This window comes from Berghia stephanieae, chromosome 4 (genome assembly GCF_034508935.2).
Source record: "Berghia stephanieae isolate SIO BIC M18660-M18661 chromosome 4, UCSD_Bste_1.3, whole genome shotgun sequence".
In the NCBI taxonomy this organism is placed as follows: Eukaryota; Metazoa; Mollusca; class Gastropoda; order Nudibranchia; family Aeolidiidae; genus Berghia; species Berghia stephanieae.
Genome location: NC_088363.1, coordinates 82,230,078 through 82,253,203, shown reverse-complemented (window position 1 = coordinate 82,253,203; position 23,126 = coordinate 82,230,078). Strand labels below are relative to the sequence as shown.

The 23,126-nt window shown below is 35.7% G+C and overlaps 1 protein-coding gene across 2 annotated transcripts in view; it reads left to right on the top strand.

Annotated features, from left to right (window-relative positions):
* LOC144971374 (WD repeat-containing protein 19-like) overlaps positions 1 to 22,873 on the top strand; it is a 47,584-nt gene extending 24,711 nt beyond the window's left edge. For both annotated transcript variants that reach the window (XM_078912175.1, XM_078912174.1), the window contains exons 22-35: positions 5,267 to 5,505; positions 6,105 to 6,180; positions 7,005 to 7,087; positions 7,839 to 7,979; positions 8,317 to 8,406; positions 8,575 to 8,699; positions 11,701 to 11,810; positions 12,742 to 12,885; positions 13,726 to 13,822; positions 14,728 to 14,852; positions 15,547 to 15,628; positions 18,057 to 18,331; positions 19,161 to 19,237; positions 22,602 to 22,873. In XM_078912175.1, the coding sequence (XP_078768301.1) occupies positions 5,267 to 5,505; positions 6,105 to 6,180; positions 7,005 to 7,087; positions 7,839 to 7,979; positions 8,317 to 8,406; positions 8,575 to 8,699; positions 11,701 to 11,810; positions 12,742 to 12,885; positions 13,726 to 13,822; positions 14,728 to 14,852; positions 15,547 to 15,628; positions 18,057 to 18,331; positions 19,161 to 19,237; positions 22,602 to 22,743 (1,806 nt within the window). In that variant the 3' untranslated portion in view covers positions 22,744 to 22,873. The remainder of the gene's footprint in view (positions 1 to 5,266; positions 5,506 to 6,104; positions 6,181 to 7,004; positions 7,088 to 7,838; positions 7,980 to 8,316; positions 8,407 to 8,574; positions 8,700 to 11,700; positions 11,811 to 12,741; positions 12,886 to 13,725; positions 13,823 to 14,727; positions 14,853 to 15,546; positions 15,629 to 18,056; positions 18,332 to 19,160; positions 19,238 to 22,601) is intronic.
* Positions 22,874 to 23,126: the final 253 nt, after the last annotated feature.

The following is a 23,126-nucleotide window of genomic DNA, read 5'->3' as shown; positions in this document are numbered from 1 at the left end:
TTTGAAGTGAGGCACCGTTTTCACGCACAGTCAAATAATGGGCAAAGATAACTCCTTAGATATGGGCATCCAAAATTTGACGAGAATAGTGAAATTTAGCATGAGCTTAGATTATACATTTAATAATGAACATACAAATTTTTGAAACAATCCAATTATCACTTTTGTAGTTATTCATTATTAATGCAAGATGTTCTTAAAACAAATAAAACACTGAAAAAAAAAATGCCGACAATTGTTCACTTTTTCAAGAATTTTTTATATTTAAATAAAGAATCAATGAAATAAGAATTATTAATGTGAAATTTTTGTCTTATTCAATAGAGAAAATAAGATTTCAAATACTCAAAGTTAAAGACGGGCTTATAATTTGAAAGTACAGTTTTGAAACTACGTGAAGCCGGGTGGGCAGGGAAAGAATTATCAAGAAGAGGATTAGAGAGGAAGAGATAGCATGAGAGAGTAAAATATACACACACACACACACGCACGCACACACACACACAAACACACACACATGTGAGAGAGAGAGAGAGAGAGAGAGAGAGAGATATAAAAGAGAGAGAGAGAGAGAGAGAGAGAAAGAAAGAAAGAGAGAGAGAGAGAGAGAGAGAGAGAGAGAGAGAGAGAGAGAGAGAGAGAGAGAGAGAGATAGATAGAGAAAAAGAGGAGCGAGAGGGGAGGGGAGAGAGACTGCTTGTGCATTAAGAGGACGCGAGGGAAATAGAATAAAGATTGAAACCTGTATAAGTGTATGTGTGTGTGTGTGTGTGTGTGTGTGTGTGTGTGTGTGTGTGTGTGTGTGTGTGTGTGTGTGTGTGTGTGTGTGTGTGTTTGTATGTGTGAAAGAAACAAAAGGGAGACGGAGAGAGTGAGGTAGACATGAAGAAAGGGATGGAGGCGGAGCAAAGAATTGTAGGGATAGTTTAAAGAAAGCATGTTGTTACAAAGTAAGTCATAGTCAATCAACTGGAAACATATTGACCAATGAGATTGCAATTAAAGAAATGGGCTGGTCAAATCAATCATTGCATTGTTTCCATTTTGAGTCAGATGACAGCTTGAGGAGGAGGGGTGGGGCTTATTGTGTTGTGACTTACATGAAAACATGTTATTGAATCTCTCAAGTTTTCCTTAGCGTTCCACCACATTGTTCATTGTCTAAAAAGACCCCCCCCCCTCTTTCTTTCAGTATACAAAGAGAGCACGACAAAACGAACATCCATTCTCTCTCTCTCTCTCTCTCTCTCTCTCTCTCTCTCTCTCTCTCTCTCTCTCTCTCTCTCTCTCTCTTTTTTTTTTTTTCTCTCTCTCTGTTTGTCTCTCTCCCCTCTTCGTCTATCTATCTATCTATCTATCTATCTATCTATCTATCTATCTATCTATCTATCTATCTATCTATCTATCTATCTATCTACCTACCTATCTATTTATCCATTAATAGGTTTGTCTTTCTGTCTGTTTATCTATCCATTTCATTTTTTAGTTACACGTATATCCACCGGGAGTTCATTAATTGTTGAAGGCTCTATTTATTATTCTGCTTTTGTACTTAAGGGGAGGGGCGACACCTGAAATATCGATTTTTGGGTCAAAATATAAAATTTCAGTTTTTTATTTATTATAAAAGAACAATCATTTTTTCACATATTTTCAGCACTGAGAAGGTGATTTGGATAATATAAAGTTTGTAAATCGTCTTTCATAAACATGGAGTCGATATGAAAATATCAAACTTTTCAATTTTTTGTGAGAATTCAACTGAAAATAATAGGGCTGAAAAGCATTATAATACATATCGATGTTGTAGATTTTGATATCGATAGTTTAGTCTACTCTTTGCCCGTCTAGTTGACAAGGTTTCAGTCTCATAAATATCACAATATGGGCAGGGGAGGGGTTTAGAAACTGTTAGTCGCGAACAAAGATTGTGTGTCAAACAGCTGATAAGAGGTCAAGTTGTCAGGTAATACAACGTGATCACAAATGGTGCGATCTGATTGGCTGACCTTGTTCTCGACCTCCGACTCCGCGTCAGGGATTGGATGTTGAGTCAGGGTGAAAGTTCGCCTCTATTACTATTACTTTTACTACGATTTGTTTACATTCCGATTGATCAATTGTTTTATCAAATTTTGACACGTATTCACGTTAATTATCTCTAAATATTTCCAATTTTTACTGGATTATTATAAATATACCTAAAGTGACCAAAAAATCCAAACGTTGGCAACAATTATATGCTACATAAGCCAAGAAAGCAAGAAAGTTATGATGGCTCATGGTTGATCCGTGGCCACAAATCTTTGATTGGAATTGGGTGTGTGAAAGTAGTATTATGATAAAGCGATTCCAAGCAATGCCGCAGCGGAAAGAAATGAGATGGGCTATTCTTGCCGGTCTTTACCACGGTTATTCCACCAATGACTCCCCTCAACATAAGTATTGTCCTCCTGAACCGGACTCCAGATGCTTTTATAAAAAATATATTGCTGCCCATGTGTATCCTGTTGACACAAGCAGCGTCTACATACACCTTTGAATTTTGATTTGCTTCATGAGCACTTGAAGCCTGTATATGATTTTGTTGTGAGATGAAGACAGCACAAAATCCAAACGAAAGGTTTCATAATTCTGTTTGGTCAAGATGCCATAAAACATACTTCCATTCCCTGAAAAAAGTTGAGTTTGGTGCAGAGTATAATTTTGGTCCAACAGAAATAACATCCCTGAAAGTGTCTTTGAGCATCGGTGGACTGGGAGAACACTCCCAGATGTTGAGTCAGGAAGCAGAGTCAAAAAGACTTGACCAAAGCATAAGGGTTGCTTAACATAAAGAGAAAAAAAAGAGGCAAAATGAAAGCTCAGACCCGTGAAAAAGCCCAGAGGGAGGCAGAAAAAGAACACGGGGGACCCTCATACGGTGCTGGTATGTTTTGAGCTGGTTGTACCGTTTTGTCTTATTATTTTCATTCATTGTTATCTTTGATCTCGTTTTTCTCAAAATGACATTTTTTAACAATCTTTTTTATCTTATTTTGTCATTTATCAATCAATTTGTTTAAAACTTTGCATGTCTAGAGCTATAGTGATTATCTAAAATCATACAGAAGGAATTTTAAATATCTTTATTATTTTTTGAAAAATTGACATTTTTATGTCAAAAAACATGATTTTTATCATACCGAAAAATTATTTTTTTTAAAAATTTATAAATAAAAATCTATTAAAAATATTTAAAAAATGCTCTGTATTTTTTTTTATAATATACAAAAATACAACCATGCAAAATTTCAAGAAAATTCCATGGAAACTTATTGAGAAAGTAACTTTTAAAAGTAGCACCCAGAGAAGAGTAAAATCCAAGATGGCGGCCGTCACCATGGCAACCGGACACGCCCACCGAAATAAATCACATGGTTCGAATCCATTGATCATAGGCAATGTCCCAATATAAAAAGATATTGGATATAGCCATTATTCTTGAAAATAGTTTCAGGTGTCGCCCCTCCCTTAAAATTAAATGTTTATCCTACAACAATCTCTGTAACTGTAAGTGTAAGTGTACTGTTGTCCTATTAAGTCTTAGAATGTCCTATAATTTCATGAATAAAAAAAAAAAAGAGGAACAAAAGAGGACCCCACCTCGATCACCAATGCAGCTAGACAAAGAAGTAAAAGCACGTGGTGTGTATCAAAATGCACAAACACACACATATGTAACACACGCATGCTGACTTCATGAAGCATCGCCCGAGCATTATGGCCTACAGCCACAGCGCATGTGATGAGAGTTGACCAATCAGAATCATTCATTTGTAAGGTTGTCAGGGAAAAACCTAGACTTGTTTACAGTTTTTAAAGTTCATTATTGGTTGAACCATGACATTGTGGAAACAGTCATGCTTTCTCTGAGATAGATAAAGACACGCCCTTTGCTGTGATATCTTACACGGTATTGGTGGAGAAAAAGACTCGGTATTACTAAGCCTTGGAAAGGGTGGCTCTCTGAGAGAAAGTCAACTCTCGTTTTGAATGTGTCACTGATAGTTGCATTTTAAAACTTGAAATTTATATAACTTATCGTCAATATTTATGTTGAATTATTATGTTTTCATGTAGAAAAATGATTGTAGTTTCTGAAACAACCAAAAACTGAAATTTGATAATTTTGACCATTTCCACTTTAAAACCGGTTTTCTTCGTTTTCCAAATCCCGACTTAATACCGCTTCGAGGCGGAGGGTCAGATATTTTAAAGATATTCTATGCTTTGTGCAACCATTTTGTGCAATGAAAGATTAAAACACACTTTAATAAACAAGTAAAGTAAATAAAGGCAAAAAACAAACAAAACAGTTTTGAATTGTGAGAATTTTATTGTGAAATGGTTAAATTTAATGAGTTGGTGTTTCACACTTCACATTACACACTCTGGCTTTCAAAATTAATGGCCATGAATTCTCCATTTTTCCCTGATGTGAATTGTCTGGAATTAGCAAACAAAATAAATATTTCATTCTTCAACTCAACAACTTCCCTTTCCTCTCTGCTTATGACTCTAATGTGATAGATTTCTATCAGACAGGCAGTATTTATTATTTTTCTTCTTCTTTCAGCTTATCTCGCATTTTGCAGGGTTTCCCTAATGAATGCCACATCTCCATGCATCTCGGTTCAGAGCATCATCTTCCTCCAGTTTCGGGGTTTAACCCACATTGGGTACGTGTGGGACAGGTGGAAAGTCCCCACTGATGAAGCGACTTTGCCGTGAGGCAGGTCCTCGACCGAAGCCGATTCGCTACCACCCAGTATCTCCTCGTCCAAAGGCGAATGTCATATCACAAGACCACATAGCCCCACTTTCGAAACCAGGCCAAGTTCTTTCATATCGTCCTTTACCCTATCCCACCATCTGGTCTTTGGGCATCCCTTTTTTATCTTTCCCGCTAATTGTATATCCAATACTTTCCTTCCCACATACTCCCTCTCTTGTCTCTTTTCACATGTCCGAACCATTTCAATCTTCTCTCCTCTTTATTGATACATTCTTCACATCAGTCAGCCTTAGAATTCTTTCATTTCTCATTTTATCTTTTCTTGTCCAGCCTAGTGACCATTTCAACATACTCATTTCTGCCACCTCAACTTCTTTATTTTGTTTCTTCGTATGAGGCAGGATTTATTTTTGTTTTCTTTTATTGTGAAAGTCTTAGGATTCAATTATAAAACTTTGTTTTTATGAGTTTTCCCATAAAATCTTTCAGATGAGAAGAGATCTCCTTCATTGGGACAGTGCCCTTCAACTTGCCAAAGCTTTGGCACCAGAGCAGATCCCATACATCTCCAGAGAGTACGCCCAACAGCTGGAGTTCACAGGAGACTACATGAATGCCTTGTCTCACTACGAGAAGGGAATCACCCAGAACGAGGCTGAGAGAGAACATGATGAAGTGTGTGCAGCTGGTATTGCCAGAATGTCTATCAGGGTGGGGGACATCAGAAGGTTTGTAGTGTCTCTTTGGTATTCAACCATTTGTGTCTTTCATATATGTATTACTCTACTGAGTCAAATTGATGGGGCCCACCTGTCTATTATTTTTTTTTCAAAATTTTTCGCACCCCCTTCTATTAAGTTTCAGCTCACGGAATGTCCAGTGAAAATTCATGATGATGACGACGGCGACGGCGATGGTGATGATGATGATGATAATAATAATACTCATACTACTACTACTACTACTACTACTACTACTACTACTACTACTACTACTACTACTACTACTACTACTACTACTATTACTACTACTACTACTACTACTACTACTAACTACTACTACTACTACTACATACTACACTATACTAATAATAATAATAATATATACTAATAATAATAATAATAATAATAATGATAAATAATGATGATGATGATAATAATAATAATGATAATGTTTTATTGTTCTTAAATGCAATTTTCCTCCAAACACCTATTGTCCTCACCAGTTTAAATCTGACATGTTTGATAATCCAGAGGTTTTGCTTGAACACTTTGATTTTCTGTCCACAATGACAAACTAATGAAACGCTTTTATGTGATATCATCAGGGGTGTTTCCATGGCAACCAAAATGCCCGGAAAGATTTTGAAAAAGGAATGTGCTGCTATTTTGGAGAGCATGAAGGTATGACATTTAATATTAGTCTTAGTTCCTTATTGATGTCATTGTATCTAAATTGGTAGAGCTGATACAGTCGTGGAGTTTTTTAGTTAAATGTGATGGAAACTGTCTAGAAATAGTGTGTTGTGAGCTCAGTTGTTAGAGCACTCGCTTCACAAGCAAAGGGATGGGGATCGAACCTGGGGGCAGTCAAGATTTTTTTCTGACCCCGTTGTCCACCCAGCAGTGATTGGGTAGCTGGGTCTGATAGATTTGATGGAAAGTACTTTGTGATAGACCAGCATCCTATCCAAAGGGTATCAAGCAATTGCTATTGTCCGTTTCACGCTATAGAAACCGGGATAAACTCCAACTCCATGGGTTCAATGGCTCTGAAGGACTACTTTTTTTTAGAAATAGTGTTCTGTTTGGATGGTAACTTACATGGCTATTTTTTTATTATTTGAGTTCTGGAACTGTCCTCTGAGATTATGAATCCAGCATTCAGGAAACCAAATCTTGAGCCCAACAACTGTAAAGTCACTGTCTTTGTTACTATTTCCTTTTTAAAATCTTGGAATAAGAAGTATTATAGCATCTTCAAGAACATTTATCATCAAATTATCTTGTCCAAAAAAAAATAATTTTTGAAAAATAAATTTTTAAAAATTGGAACTAGTGCAATACCATTTTGTGAACATTTTGACTCCATCCAATGGACATTTTGACTCCATCAAATGATAGATGCAATTTATTTGTGACTTTTTATGATTCATCTTTAACCTTTTAAAGTGATCCTTATTCAAAGGCAAATCTTCTATGGAGTTTTATTTTTCTTTTTCTCTCAGCAATGGAGCGATGCTGCACAACTCTATGAACAAGGCCAGTATTACGATAAAGCTGCGTCTGTTTACATCCGATGTAAAAACTGGTACGGGCTGTGCTATATATTATTGTTTTCTCTTGTATTTGAAAACTTTATAAAGAATTTAAAATATTGCACATTTCTGTACATACATTTCAATGTTTCCACCCTGAACAGTGCTATATTTATTTCCATGCTTGGCACTATTAAATCAAATTTTCATTTCAAATGTACCAGCTACACATTTTGCATTGGTTTTCTATTTGTTTGAAATAATTACAACTTAATGTGAGGTACTCATTCACATTTGAAGCAAGTGAGGTGATATAGATAATGCACAATTTCATGACTAAAAAATTGACATCAATCCATTCAGGTGTCACACTCATTATGCATGGGATGATTCAGCTACCGACTCCACAATAAAAAATAAATAAAATTTCCTTTATTCATCCTATAGGGGAAATTTGTTTCTAGGGTCTATTCCAAAGGAAGACTGGAATAACCTAGGCGTCAGCCACAGTGCAGCGCCGCAAATTAATCTAGGGCGAGGTGACTTGCTCAAGGCTACACAGCGCAGAGGCGGGTGATTGAACTTGGTACCTTTCGGGTACGAAGCAAAGACTGTACTGCTGAGCCACACTGCCCCTATATTGAAACTTATTATCACTCATCACTTTTATGTAACTATTTATGTCATCTTTTATTAGAATATCTTTTATTAGTTTGTTTTTTTCGCCTCGTTGCAAGTTGTGTCATTGCTCTTGGTAGTATCAGTGTCTGCCTCTGGGAATAAAATTCTGATTTGTTTGCATAGGAGCAAGGTTGGTGAGTTGCTGACCAAGATCACATCCCCAAAAATCCACGCCCAGTATGCCAAGGCTAAAGAGGCAGATGGCCGCTACAAAGATGCGGCTGAGGCATACAAGATGGCCAAGGAGTGGGATAACGTCATCAGGTATGTTTGGGGGGGACATTTCTCCAATGAATTTGATTTTTCAAGAAAAGTTCATTCATGGCACGAGGGTAGGATTGTGTTATAAAATGATATATTGTATTTAATTGTTTGTATTGCTCCAAAATTTGTTCTTGTTTTCTTTTTTATTTATTTTTATATTTAAAACAAAATATTTGGGAAAATTTATATATTTTTTAAAAGGAATTTATACTGGATCACTGAATTATGGTCTGAAAAATAACTTAATCTGTATTTAAAATGAATAATGTTATCAAAATAAACACATTTGAAAAAGAAGAGAAATGCTATATTCTGTAATACAAATATTTCACAACAGAATCAACTTGGATCATCTACAAAATCCGGAAGAAGCTGTGAATATTGTGAGGGAGACCCAGTCAGTTGAGGGAGCAAAGATGGTTGCAAGGTCAGTTTTTACATTTTAAAAAATTTTATTTTTAACCTATTTAATGAACATCTATACTTTCTCTAAATTGTCAAGTGTTAAGCTTGTCTAAAAAATTGCTTAGTGGCTAGATTTGTCCTCCACCTTTACAGAATAATGATGAAACTTCTTTTTTAAAAACAATGACAGATTCTTCCAACGATTGAACGACTACGGCTCTGCCATTCAATTCCTGGTCATGTCCCATTGCAATGATGAAGCTTTTCAGTTGGCTCAGCAGCATAGGCAGATGGAAATCTATGCTGATATTATAGGTTGATTATGTGGTGTTGTTGGTGTTGTTATAATTGTTGTTGTTGTTGTTGTTGTTGTAAGTGTTGTTGTTGTTGTTGTTGTGATTGTTGTTTTATTGTTGTGTTTTGATTGTTGTTTGTTCGTTGTTATTGTTCTTCTTCTTCCGCTCTTCTTCTCTCTTCCCTTCTTCTTCCTCTTCTTCTTCTTCTTCTTCTTCTTTTCTTCTTCTTCTTCTTCTTTTCTCTCTTCTTCTTCTTCTCTTCTTCTCTTCTTTCTTCTTCTTCTTCTTCTTCTTCTTTTCTTCTTCTTCTTCTTTCTCTCTTCTTCTTCTTCTTTTCTTCTTCTTCTTCTTCTTCTTCTTCTTCTTCTTCTTCTTCTTCTTCTTCTTCTTCTTCTTCTTCTTCTTCTTCTTCTCTTCTTCTTCTTCTTCTTTCTTCTTCTTCTTCTTCTTCTTCTTCTTCTTCTTCTTCTTCTTCTCTTCTTTCTTCTTCTTCTTCTTTTCTTCTTCTTCTTCTTCTTCTCTTCTTCTTCTTCTTCTTCTTCTTCTTCTTCTTCTTCTTCTTCTTCTTCTTCTTCTTCTTCTTCTTCTTCTTCTTCTTCTTCTTCTTCTTCTTCTTCTTCTTCTTCTTCTTCTTCTTCTTCTTCTTCTTCTTCTTCTTCTTCTTCTTCTTCTTCTTTTTCTTCTTCTTCTTCTTCTTCTTCTTCTTCTCTTCTTCTTCTTCTTCTTCTTCTTCTTCTTCTTCTTCTTCTTCTTCTTCTTGCTTTTCTTCTCTCTCTTTCTTCTTTCTTCTTTTCTTCATTTGTCTTCTTCCATCTTTCTTCTTCTTCTTCTTCTTCTTCCATTCTTCTCTTCTTCTCTAGCTGGCATCCTTCTATCTCTTCTTCGTCTATCTGTCTTCTCTTCGTTCTTTCGTCTTTCTTCCTTCTTCTTTTCTTAATCTTCTTCTTCCTTGCTTCTTTTTTTCTTTCTTCTATTTTTCTTCTTCCTTCTTCTTCTTTTTCTTTTATTTTTTATTTATTCTTTCTTTTTGTTATTTTTCTGTTTCTTCTGTCCTATTCTTTGTTCTTCATCTTTTTATGATTTCTTATTCTTCTTTATTCTAGTTTTCTTCTTCTTATCTTCTTTTCCTATCATCTCTTGTCTCTTCTGTCTTGATTTCTTGTCTCTTTCTGTCTTTGGGCTGTCTGTTGTTCAGTCTTTTTTCTTTTATTTTTTCTTGTTCTTCTTGATCTCTATCTTTCTTCTATTGTTCTTATGTTTGTCTTAATTCTTTGTGTTTCTGTCTTGTTCTTCTTGTTTCTTCTTTTCTTTTCTTCTGTTCTTCTTGTTCTTACTGTTCTTCTGTTCTTCTTGTTTTCTTGTTCTTCTTTCTTTGATCTTTTGTTGGCTTCCTTGTCTTCTTGTTTCTTGTTCTTCTTGTTCTTCTTGTTCGTTTCTTGTTTTCTTGTTTTTTGTTCTTCTTGTTCTTTGTTCTTCTTGTTCTTTTTTTGTCTGTTGTTTTCGTTTTCTTGTTCTTCTTGTTCTCTTTCTTTTTCTTCTTGTTCTTCTTTTCTTCTTTTCTTCTTGTTCTTCTTTTCTTCTTTTCTTCTTTTCTTCTTGTTCTTCTTGTTCTCTTCTTTCTTCTTTCTTTTCTTCTTGTTCTTCTTTTCTTTCTTTTCTTCTCTTTCTTCTTTTCTTCTTCTTCTTCTTCTTCTTCTTTCTTCTTCTTCTTTGTTCTTTTCTTGTTCTTTTCTTGTTCTTTTCTTTTCTTCTTCTTCTTCTTCTTCTTCTTCTTCTTCTTCTTCTTCTTCTTCTTCTTCTTCTTCTTCTTATCCACCCTCCTCCTGCTCTATCTTTGCTCTTCCTTCTCTTCATCCTCCTCCTAATCTTTGTTCATCTTTGTATTATCGCTGTTGTTATTTATATTTATTAAATTTTCATTAATGATACATACGAATGTAAAATCCAACACATTTTTTTCTTTTATTTATTTTTTTGTTGTTTTGTTTTTGATCGAACTTAAATATAAGCCTATTTTTAGAATTTACTCATATATATCTTCACAATCATTATCTTGTGCTAATCGTAAAGGGCACCTTTCTTTGTTGTTTGAAAGCAAATGAATTTATTCGTAGTCTTGTAGGGATATATGGTCTATGGATTTTGACACTCGCCTTCAGATCAAAGTCTCAAGTGTCATTATAGTTGAGTCCTTTGAAATGCTCTTACTCACTCTCTCACCGCACTCAGGTGAAAATGATACCTTAATGGCTTATACATTACAGCATTGTCTAAGTTGGAAAAAAAAATGGGAAAAATTGCCTAACAGACACATCGTGTCCCATCCTACATGTTGTATTCCTGTGTGCCAGGGACCCCTTGTAAAACGTACTGAGTATGTTTAACGGATATTGCGCTATATAAAAGCTCCAGTTTGTCCATGTTTACACAAGGTAAAACTGGGTGGGGTTCCCTTACTGGGTAGAGAGGTACATACTGTGTCTTCTATCCCCCTATGTCTGTCTTCCAACATGCTTTCTGTCTTTGTCTTGGAATGAGATTACTTGGTTTTGTCCTGGCCCTGGCTGGGAGGGAAACTGTTAAATGTTAGTTTTGGGAGATGATATTTTTTTCCTTGTAAATCATCTCTCTGTTATGCGCTGTATTATGTTTTGTTTATGTATTATATATGATTTGTAAACATTTGAGTGTATTCCTCTTAGTGGGGACCTGTGTTTGTGTCTGGATGATAATTTAGGATCTCAAACTAAGTACACTGATAGTGTGCTCTTGGAATCTACATCTGTTCCCTATTTGAAGCAATTCCTCTTTGTCTGCCTTATTCTTGGATGCTTTAATTGTAATTCTAGAACTTTTTACTATCCCATTTTCTTCCTTTTTACTTGCGCAGATATGACCTTAATGTGTTGCAAGCGCCGTAAAACCATTAAAAACAAAAACAAAACAACACAAGGTAAAACGCCATTATAAGTGCTATTTATTATTATACTCTGTTACATTTTATGGTGTACATCCCTTAGGTTCTGATGCCACCCCAGAGGATTACAAGTCTATAGCTGTATATTTTGACAACGAGAACAACCACCTCTTGGCTGGAAAATTCTATCTTTTCAGTGGCCTCTATCCAAAGGTCTGTTATTCAGTGTTTTATCATCTTTATGGAAGAAAATACTTTAATTGGATTAAAGTTTTCCCTAATTTTAATCTCGGCTTTTTATTTATTCAAAAGATAAAATTTCTTGCTCCGAACATGTTTCAATATCTTCATTTTGAAAAGAAATAAAAAACGGTGAATCCTGTGAGAGGTAACTGCGATTTAAGTTATTTGTTTTAACTCACTGCACCCCAACACCGTCTTTATCGGTATTTGACCTTGGTTACTTCTATCCCATCATTATATATATATTTTTATGATGCAAATTATAGGCATATTATACAAGCTACTGTTTTTTTTAGATTTTTACATGTTAATCGTCGTTGAATTAAATGACATTCATGCCAATTGTCTTTTAGAGTGAGCCAATGTGGATTTCATTTTATAAACAATTAAACAGCGTGGCTGAGCGATATGGTCTTTGCTTCTTACTCAAAAGGTACCGAGTTTGACTACCCTATTGCACTGTGTGGCCTTGAGCAAGTCACCTAGCTTTTGACACCTCGGTTATTCCAGTCTTCCCTTTGAATAGACCCTAGAGACAATTTTCCCCTTAGGGATGAATAAAAGAAATTTATTTTATTTTTATTTATTAAGTACCAAAAATTGACGGGGGGATTTTGGACAGCCTAAGGTAGAGGGCTGGAATTGAGTAAATTAAAAGTGAGTCCGTCCTTTGTGGTGTCATTGTTTCTCTCGTCATGACTATTGGAGCACATGCAATAAACATACAAATCTCCCTTTATATATTTATATAAAAATTTTAATTGACACATACGCCAATGTTCTTATGAGTCTTCAAATTTGCACCACAATTTTTTTCAGTTAAGTAACGCAGTGGCGTTGAACCCTAAACACAATCAAATTCATTGTGTGTTATTTACAATTGGGTTATGTTTGATTCCAGGCAATGAAGCATTTTCTCAAGAGTAATTCAGAAGACGGCCAAGCCATAGAGTTGGCCATCGAGACGGTGGGCAGGGCCAATGATGACCTACTTACCAAACAACTTGTGGACTTCCTAATGGGAGACATTGATGGGACGCCCAAGGTAAGTTTTCATCCAGAAATGTGAGTGGAGTAGACACTTGTTTTGATGATAACAAGAAATGAAGTGAGTAGAAAAGTGCCAGAAGACAATAGAGAATAAAAACTTTGTGTCAATTGTAGAGTATCCCTCTCGTGGCCAGGCAGAGATGCCAAAACAGTCGAGTCCTGGGGTCGAACCCACATCATTGCAAAGTTTTTATTCTCTATTTTCTTCTGGCACTTTTCTACTCACTTCATTTCTTATTATTAGGTTTTAATCAGTTGGTTATAGTTGGATATTGCATTTATGTCTTGAAATGTAAATGAGAATTGATGAGGGTTGAAGTTTTAGTGTAGAATGGCTAGGGATTTATTGGATGAAAGAGAGAGAGAGGGGACTAGGTTCTCTTAATGCAGAGTGTTATTTTTAAAAACAACAAAAATAAAATAAAAACAGAGGAAGATGAATTATGAAACTATTTAGAATTTCATCAGACTCAATAAAAATGACAACCGTTTGTCTGTTGGCAAATAGGAAGTATGTAATATTATTTTTTATTTTGCTTTTACTCCTTGTGAAAATGGCAGAATCATTACTCTTTCCTTCTCGGTTTATGTTGTACTGAAGTATCATTATCATTTTAAATTAAGACGACACATCAAGTAATGAACAAAAATGAATATAACAACTTTGAAGAAGAACAAAATATCAAATACGGAACATTTCGTGCTCAAAACCCTTCTTAAGTCAATAACAAAAATAGTAAAAACACGAATACATCACTTAAAATCTAGGATATCAAATTTGATGAATATCACTCTTGTTTTTTTTTTTGTGTGTACCAACCATTTCCTGTGGCAGGATGCCAAGTACCTATTCAGATTGTATATGGCACTGAAGAAATACGGAGAAGCTGCCAGAACGGCCATCATCATTGCACGGGAGGAACAAAGTGCTGGTATGTCGTTGTTTTGGAGACGAAGAAAGAAAGAAATGAAGTCTTGACTCGTATAACATTTGTACAATTTGTAACATTATATGGAGATCTAGGATGAGTGACTCCACCCTTTGAAGTGCGAGAGAGGTGATTTTGAGAGAGAAAAATGTATAAACAACCCGACTTCTGCACTAACACTTAGCATGTTTGATCGAAACAAATGTGTTAAGTTTTATTGCAGAAGTCAAACTGTTTATATATTTTTTGTCTCTCAAAATCACATTTCTCGCACTTCCAATGGTGGAGTCATTCACCCTAGATATACATATAATGTGACAAATTGTACAAATGCTATAGGAGTCAAGGGGAGGGATTGGGCTTTAATATTTAGCTTAAAAATACTTTAAACAAACATGTGGCGCTTGCATAGTTGGGCTGAAGATTTTGATGAATTGTCATTTTGGATTTCAGCATGATGGGATTTGATCCTCATACTCTCTAGTCTCCTTTCACATTTCTCATTTTGTTAGTTCCATAATCCAGTTGCATTTTATTGTCACAAATAATCTTATATCAAATTTTACAAATGAAAATCTATAATCTAATAAAATATGATCTAATTTTTTGATTTTTAAAAAAAATGTGATATTAATTTTGTTAAGAATAATATTAAATTTAATTTGTTACAGTTTATTTTGAAATGTTAATTCTTTAGTTTTATGATTTATAATCCGATAATATTGATTAAATTAGATTGTATAGCATTGTCATATTTATAATGATTGTATAGATATGGACTTTGTAGCATTATCATATTTAATCTCAGAAGCTTCTTTTAATATTCAGTTCCTTTCTCAACTACCCTTTAATATTTTTTTCTGAAATTATTTCAAATGAGATTTCTCTACCATTTTTTTTTTCTTCAGGCAACTATCGTAATGCTCATGATGTGTTATTCAGCATGTTCCAAGAATTGAAACAAAATAAGATTAAAATTCCTGCAGAGATGGTTACCAACCTCATGATTTTACACAGCTACATTTTAGTCAAGGCAAGTCAATCCATATAATATATACTCTTTTCATCTGTTGTGTTTCATTCATCCTGTTTTGTTGATAAAGGGAAACCCAAAATGTTCATTTGATCTGTTTTTGTAATTAAATTAAAGCTTACAATCAATTTCACATTATTATATATACTCTTTCACACAACACAATATTCATGATATACACTGTGCTCGGTGTGGTTTACTTTCTTTACATACATTTCCCTGGATGGTCGATCATCTATAGAACGGATACATTTACAGAGGGAACATTAGGAAAACTTTATGAATTGCTCATCAAGCCGTTGACTGCTGTACCTAGTCCTATTTTCAGTTATTTTGAGCATGTTCAAATTCTAAATGTGTGACCATGTTTGAAAAGCATTGGCCCCAGAATGTTGTCTTAGACATGTGGATCAGATAATTGGCCTTAATTTATATATTTAAAGAACTATGTTAATGTTGAAGTTTTCATAAAGCTTATAGAAAGTTCAGAGTATATTCAGGATGCTCTATAAAAATTTTGTTTTACTTTGATCACTGTATATCGTGCAGTGTCAGTTCATTCCAACCGCTTAAAACTATAAATAATCTATTGTTTCATTCTATCTTGATCAGCATAACCACTAATCTATAGTTTTCAAATCTCTTAGATGACCACACATTTTCTATTTTCTATTGTCTCTATATTATTCTACAGATCCACGTCAAGAGAGGAGACCACTTGAAAGGTGCCAGGATGCTCACTCGAGTAGCCAACAACATCAGCAAGTTTCCATCACGTGAGCATCGATTACAGTCGCCTAACTTTTAAAAAACAATTTCTCTCAATGTCTCTGACATCTCCAAAAGAGTAAAATGCACAGATGGCCTGTTTTCTGGTGGGAACTCCTGTCATTCAGGCTGACAAATCCTGTCCTTAGCCTGGGTGGGGATCCTGAACTCTCATTGTGGGCAGGGAGGTACTTGCTATGTCTTCTATCACCCTGTGTCTATTTTCCAATTGCTTTCTGTCTTTGTCTTGGAATGAGGTTACTTGGTTTTGTCCTGATCCTGGCCAGAGTCCTTGGATGGGAGGGAGCGGTCAAATGTATAGTTATAGTTTTGGGAGATGATATTTTTTTCCTTGTAAATCATCTCTCTGTTATGTAGTTATTTTTTTATTGATTTGTAAACATTTGAGTGTATTCCTCCTAGTGGGACCTATGCTGCTGTCTGGTTGAGACTTGTAGGTGATCTTAAACTAAGTACACTGATAGTGTGCTTTTGGAATCTAAATATGTTCCCTATTTGAACCAATTCCCCTTTATCTTACTTTTTCTTCAAGCGCTTTTAATTGTACATTAAGAATGTTTTTACTATCCAATTTTCTTCCTTTTTACTGGCACTGATATGACCTAAACATGTTGCAAGCGCCGTAATACCCTTAAAAACAAAACAAAAACCTGTCCTCTGCCAAAGAATGCAAAATCATGAGTTTATAACCTAATCAGGCTACAATCATAGGATAGGCTTGTTTTCCATTTGCCAATGGTCTCCTATAAATACTTTTTAAAAACTTTAATTGGAATCAATATAAATCAATATGTGTGCTGATTTGGCAAATTTAGCAAGTCAGCAGTAGTAAAAATTCAAATCTTATTTTATCACATATATCAATAGATGCTCCTTTTATGGACATATTGCAATTACATTCTTTTAATTATCTTAATTAGGGTCGAAGTTATTTGCATTTGAAGGGAGGGAGGTCAAAAAATAAAAAAACCCAGAAAAAATTGCTTTTAAAAATAAGACAAATATTTCACATCAATAATATTGCTCAGAAAAAAAAAAAAATTAAATAAAATTATATATAAGCTTCAAATGGCAAAACCCTTTTGTGTGGATGTAGTTGGATGGATAATGAAAACGATGAAGTGAAAAAAAAAAAACCCAAAATCATGCAAATAATCATTTTTCACCTTTATTCGGACAAAACTAGCTCATGTGACATCCAATGGGTTTTGCCAGATTAGCACACAATAAAAGGAGAATCAATTTCTAGAAATTGAATTTGAAATTCAAATCATCAAAAATATGAAATTTAATTTTTCCTTTAGCTCAGAAATAATATACATTCATCTCTAGAAAGGATAATAATATTAGGAATATCCAATTTCATTAATTATAATTGAGTTAAATTTTCTGTTCCTGTTTCAACCTTACAGGATACCAGCATTGGGGAATGAATTCCAATATGTTTCATAGAGAAATACACCAAAAAAAAACCAACCCAAAAGAGCATAACTCGAGCTTTCATATAGCACAGTATCCACATGCTCAAAGCCAACTGCAACAATAACATGTAGGACGACACATGACGCCTGTTTGGCGATGATGGAGGCAATGCTGTTAGTGGCCAGGTACTCATTTTACATCTGTGTATGGTGAGAGAATGTGAGTAAAGAGCCTTTTCCAAGGTCTCAATTATGCACTGCTCATAGTGGGATTCGAATCCAGGACTTTCAATCCGAAGATGTCATATCAATAAACTACTTAGTTGCACATAACAATCATAAACGACGCATCAAAGAGATAAAATATTGCATGGCGGCCAACTGGCCTGATACAATCGGGACTGTCCCCATTTTGAAATCTGAGAAAAAATTGTGCAGCTATGTGGTCTAATGGTATGTTACTCACTTTTGGATCAACAGGTCCTGGGTTCGAGCCTCGCTCAGCACATAATTGAGTCCTTGGAAAAGGCTCTTTACTACATTCTCTCACTGTACTCAGGTGGAAAATGAGTACCTGGTCATTAACAGCGTTGTCTCTGTCCGAAAAAAATTGTAATATCGCCAAACAGGTGTCATGTCCCGTCTTAAATGTTAAGTGTTACTGTTGGTCAGGGACCCCTTGTAAAGTGCTTTGAGCATGTTTAGTGGATATTGCGCTATATAAAAGCTCAATTTTTAATATTTATTTTTTGAATTATAGGGAAAAAAATGGAAATGACCCATGACTTTCCTAGGATCATGCTTTATTTGACCAGCATATTGAAACATGGAGCAGAAGAAAAAAAATCTGTAAATCTGGATGATATTATATAATAGTCCAAACATTCTGCTGTTTTGGGTCACACCGGTATCGTGTGTTAGGTAGGTGACCTGTTTTAACACTTGGAAAAGTTGGCCGCTATGATATTAGTCTATTTTTACTTCCTCTTTCCAGACATAGTACCCATTCTTACCTCCACCGTCATCGAGTGCCATCGAGCTGGGCTGAAGAACTCCTCCTTCAGCTACGCCGCCATGCTGATGAGGCCGGAGTATCGCAACGATATTGACCTAAAGTACAAGCGCAAAATCGAAATGATTGTCAGGAAACCCGACAAGTCCGAGGAGGAAGAACCCTTGACCCCGTGTCCCGTCTGTGGTTTCCAGTTGCCAGAAACGGAATTGCTTTGTACGGACTGTAAAAACAACCTGCCCTACTGTCTGGTGACGGTGAGTAAAAAATGAAAGTCGTCATTTGAAGAGTGAACATTCTGGTTTTACCAAATATTTCAGTAGTTTTTCTCTTGACATTTGGCAAGGTGACAATTATAGAATAATAAATAGTCCGAGATAAACAATTATCATTACCAACGTCATCACAACTCTCCCCTCATGCTGATCTCTTACTTACTATCCAGCGTTGTCCTCATTGACGTTGGCTGCCCGCACTCTGCGATGACAAAAGTCTGCCCATTCCCTTCGTCTGTTAATGATATCATATAATGCTCTTCCATTCATCTCTGTCCATTCAAGGATTTTTTTTTATATAACGAGGCCTAGGTCTTCCTCTTCTTCGTTTACCGTCCATTTCCCCCTGTACCTTTAGGGTGCATGGGTTTCGACATATGTGACCGAAAAAACTGAGTTTTCTTCTTTTCATTACATTTAATAGCTCTGGCATGTCTTCCAGCTCTTCCAGTATGTTATTTTTTGTTCTTCTTTTCCTCCAGCTCATCCTCATCATCCTTCTGTAAAACCACTCTCTTAGGTTCACTAAATATCACAAATAAAATAAATTATACACCAAAAGAAAACTGGTTTAGTCTAGTGTCCCAATATGTACACGTCATATATATATATTTATATGTATGCATGCATGTGTGTGTTTGTGTGAGTCTTTGTGTGTGTCTTCTCCCAAAATTTGTAAAGATTTAAACATTGTAACGTCCAATAGTGTACAAGGGTTAACCAATCAAAATCAATGTTATTGTATAAAAAAAAAAACCAATATTTTCTTTCCTCTGGTTGCATTGCATTGTCCAAATTCTTATTTCAACAGGGACGCCATGTTGTCCGTGATGATTTCTGCACTTGCCCTAACTGTGACTTTCCTGCCCTTTTCACAGAGTTCATCAAGTAAGCTTTTAAAATTTTTTTTTCAAATTGAGCTTTGATATTGCACAATATCCACTAAACATGCTCAAAGAGGATATGAAGTGAGTAGAAAAGTGCCAGAAGACAATAGAGAATAAAAATTTTTTTCGCGGCGGTGGTGGGGTTTGAACCTGCGACCTTATTGGTACGACAACTCCACCTGGCAGGTGAGAGCGTGGCTCTACCGTGTGAGCTATCCACGAACACAAAAATATTCGTTTCAAACCCAAAGTCATTTCTAGATCCCTCTCTCACCCACTTCTTGAGACCGCCGATTCGTTCACCACCATCGCGAAGTAATTTTGACCAGCAGTTAAGCTTAATAGCCAATATTCTCATCACAAACATATAACATAGAAACGATTGAGACATTGAGTATGCTCCGGTATATGGGGTGAATTTTTAATTCAGAAAAGTGAGTGGAGCAGGCACTTATGTTGGTAACAACAAGATATGAAGTGAGTAGAAAAGTGCCAGAAGACAATAGAGAATAAAAATTTTTTTTTCTCAATCGTCTCAATCGTTTCTATGTTATATGTTTGTGATGAGAATATTGGCTATTAAGCTTAACTGCTGGTCAAAATTACTTCGCGATGGTGGTGAACGAATCGGCGGTCTCAAGAAGTGGGTGAGAGAGGGATCTAGAAATGACTTTGGGTTTGAAACGAATATTTTTGTGTTCGTGGATAGCTCACACGGTAGAGCCACGCTCTCACCTGCCAGGCGGAGTTGTCGTACCAATAAGGTCGCAGGTTCAAACCCCACCACCGCCGCGAAAAAAATTTTTTTATTCTCTATTGTCTTCTGGCACTTTTCTACTCACTTCATATCTTGTTGTTACCAACATAAGTGCCTGCTCCACTCACTTTTCTGAATTAAAAATTCACCCCATATACCGGAGCATACTCAATGTCTCAATCGTTTCTATGTTATATGTTTGTGATGAGAATATTGGCTATTAAGCTTAACTGCTGGTCAAAATTACTTCGCGATGGTGGTGAACGAATCGGCGGTCTCAAGAAGTGGGTGAGAGAGGGATCTAGAAATGACTTTGGGTTTGAAACGAATATTTTTGTGTTTGTGGATAGCTCACACGGTAGAGCCACGCTCTCACCTGCCAGGCGGAGTTGTCGTACCAATAAGGTCGCAGGTTCAAACCCCACCACCGCCGCGAAAAAAAATTTTTATTCTCTATTGTCTTCTGGCACTTTTCTACTCACTTCATATCTTGTTGTTACCAACATAAGTGCCTGCTCCACTCACTTTTCTGAACTAAACATGCTCAAAGCGCTTTACAAGGGGTCCCTGGCCAACACCAACACTTAACATGTAGGATGGGAGATGATGCCTGTTGGGTGATATTACAATTTTTGTCAGACAAAGACAGTGCTGTTAACGGCCAGGTAGTCATTTTACATCTGAGTATGGTGAGAGAACGTGAGTAAAGAGCTTTTTCCAAGGACTCAACTATGCGCTGAGCGAGGCTCGAACCCAGGACTTTCCGATCCAAAAGCAAGTGTCATACCACAAGACCACAGAGCCGTACATACGATCACTTGTTTCTATTCTGTTATCATTGACTCTCATTAAGCAAATTATGGATTGGAAAAACAAAACAAAACAAAGCTGTAGACATGTGCTTTATGTATCACCACTTGCCTTGTGTGGTTATAAGGAAAAATTTAAGTTGCAAAATTTAACACTCAAACGTCTGCAAACAAAAAAATGTAACAAAATGTTTTAATAAATTGTTTTGTTATTTTTTTACTCAATAAATTAGTAAAGCAGTTCAGTATTTTTAAAAAATAAAAAATTTTAAATTAAACATTTATATATCGCAATATGCACTAAACATGCTCAAAAGTGCTTTACAAAGGGTCGTGAGTCAAGAGCAACACTTAACTTATAGGACAAGACATGAGGCCTGTTAGGCATGTATAATGTTTTTGTTGGACACAGACAATGCTGTTAACGGCCAGTGCCGTGAGAGAATATGGATAAAGGGCCTTTTCCAAGGACTCAACTTTGCACTGCTTAGAGTGGCTGAAGGCGAGTAGTGTCGTACCACAAAACAATTCAGCCACAGTTACATTAGACTTCGAGAGCCTTCAGAAATTCGTGTTTGATTTCAAGTAATATTCATTTCAATTTATTTTTATCTTCAATAACTTCTGTTTACTCTTTTTTTTAAAGTGCAGCTATGTGGTCTTGTGGTATGACACTTACTTTCGTATCGGAACTTCCTCAGTTCGAGCCTCGCTCGGCACATAGTTGAGTCCTTGGAAAAGGCTCTTTACTCAAATTCTCTCACCGTATTCAGGTTTGAAATGAGTACCTGGCCATTAACAGCTTGTCAGAAAAAAAATTATTATCGCCTAACATGCTACATGTTACGTGTTGCTGTTGAGCAGGTTTAGTGGATATTGCGCTATATAAAAGCTCAAGATGTTTTTAAAAAAAATTGAGATCAGTAATAGATTGTATTTTATGCACAAACACAAAAACAATGGTAAGTTGGCCAGTGATGGGATTTGAACCTGCACCAATATGGGACAGCACACATCCTCCTGTTTGAATAAAAGAGAATTACTCTCAGAAATCGTAATATTTCAATACATGGTTGTTTGGGTTCCATTCTTAATCCTTAAAAGTGGTGAACTAACATGTATATAACAGCTTTGAAAAAGGAACAAAATACCAAACACGGAACGTTTTGGGCTCAAAACCCTTCTTCAGCCAATAACTAAAAAAAAGGAACTGTTGACTGAAGAAGGGTTTTAAGCCCAAAATGTTTGTGTTTGGTGTTTTGTTCTTTTTCGAAGCTGTAAAACTCATTTTTGTTCATTATTTTTTAGTCCACATCTTCAGCAGCTTCATCATTCCATTCTTGATCCTTGCATCTCCAACTTTCTTTTAGTTTTATCTTTTTTTCTTTCACATGGCTCTTTTCACACCAGGGTCCCGATAGCTCAGTTGGTCGAGCACTCGCTTCACACACAAAAAGACCAAGATCGATCCAGGGTGCAGTTGAGATTTTTTTCTGATTTCTCCTTGTCCCCCCAGCAGTGGATGGGTAGCTGAGTCTGTTAGATCTGGTGGAAAGTACTTTGTGATAGACAAGTGTCCTATCCAAAGGGTAGCAAGCAATTGCTATTGTCCTTTTCACGCTATAGAAACCGGGATAAAGTCCGGCTGCATGAACCCAATGGTTCTGAAGGACTACTTTCTGTTCACCCTACTGTTTTGTATATGGTTTTTGTTTGATTTTTAAAAAAATATTTTTAATACTAAAATTACATTCTCACTTGCCTTTATATGTTTTTTTGTTTTTTTTTCTGCCTCAAAGGTTGTTGGAAACAGAGGAGACTTGTCCGATGTGTAGTGAGCGCGTCATCAAAGAAAACATCAAGAAAATCTCTGACCCCCACAAATACATCTACCCTGATGCAGACTTTGCCAAAGACCAGGAGGAGAAAGATCAAGAGTGAAAAATGGAAATAATAGTTAAAGTGATACTAAGCTCCTAGAAGCTGGGGACTGTAAAAAAGTAATAAACGTAAATGAATATAACATGACATAAGAACAAAATACCAAACAGGGAATGTTTTGGGCTCAAAACCCTTCTTGATACAACAAAAAAACAAACAATGAAAACATGAATACATGACTAAATAAAATGCACTGAATATGTCTCTGTCGTCAATCTGTAATTTTTAGTAATGTAATTATGTTTTCATTGGGTTTTTTTGTTTGTTGTTGGCTGAAGAAGGGTTTTGAGCTGGAAACGTTCTTTGTTTGGTATTTTGTTCTTTTTTGAAGCTGTTTTTGTTTAGTCCTTTTTATAAATATTATATTTGTCATCATATCAGGG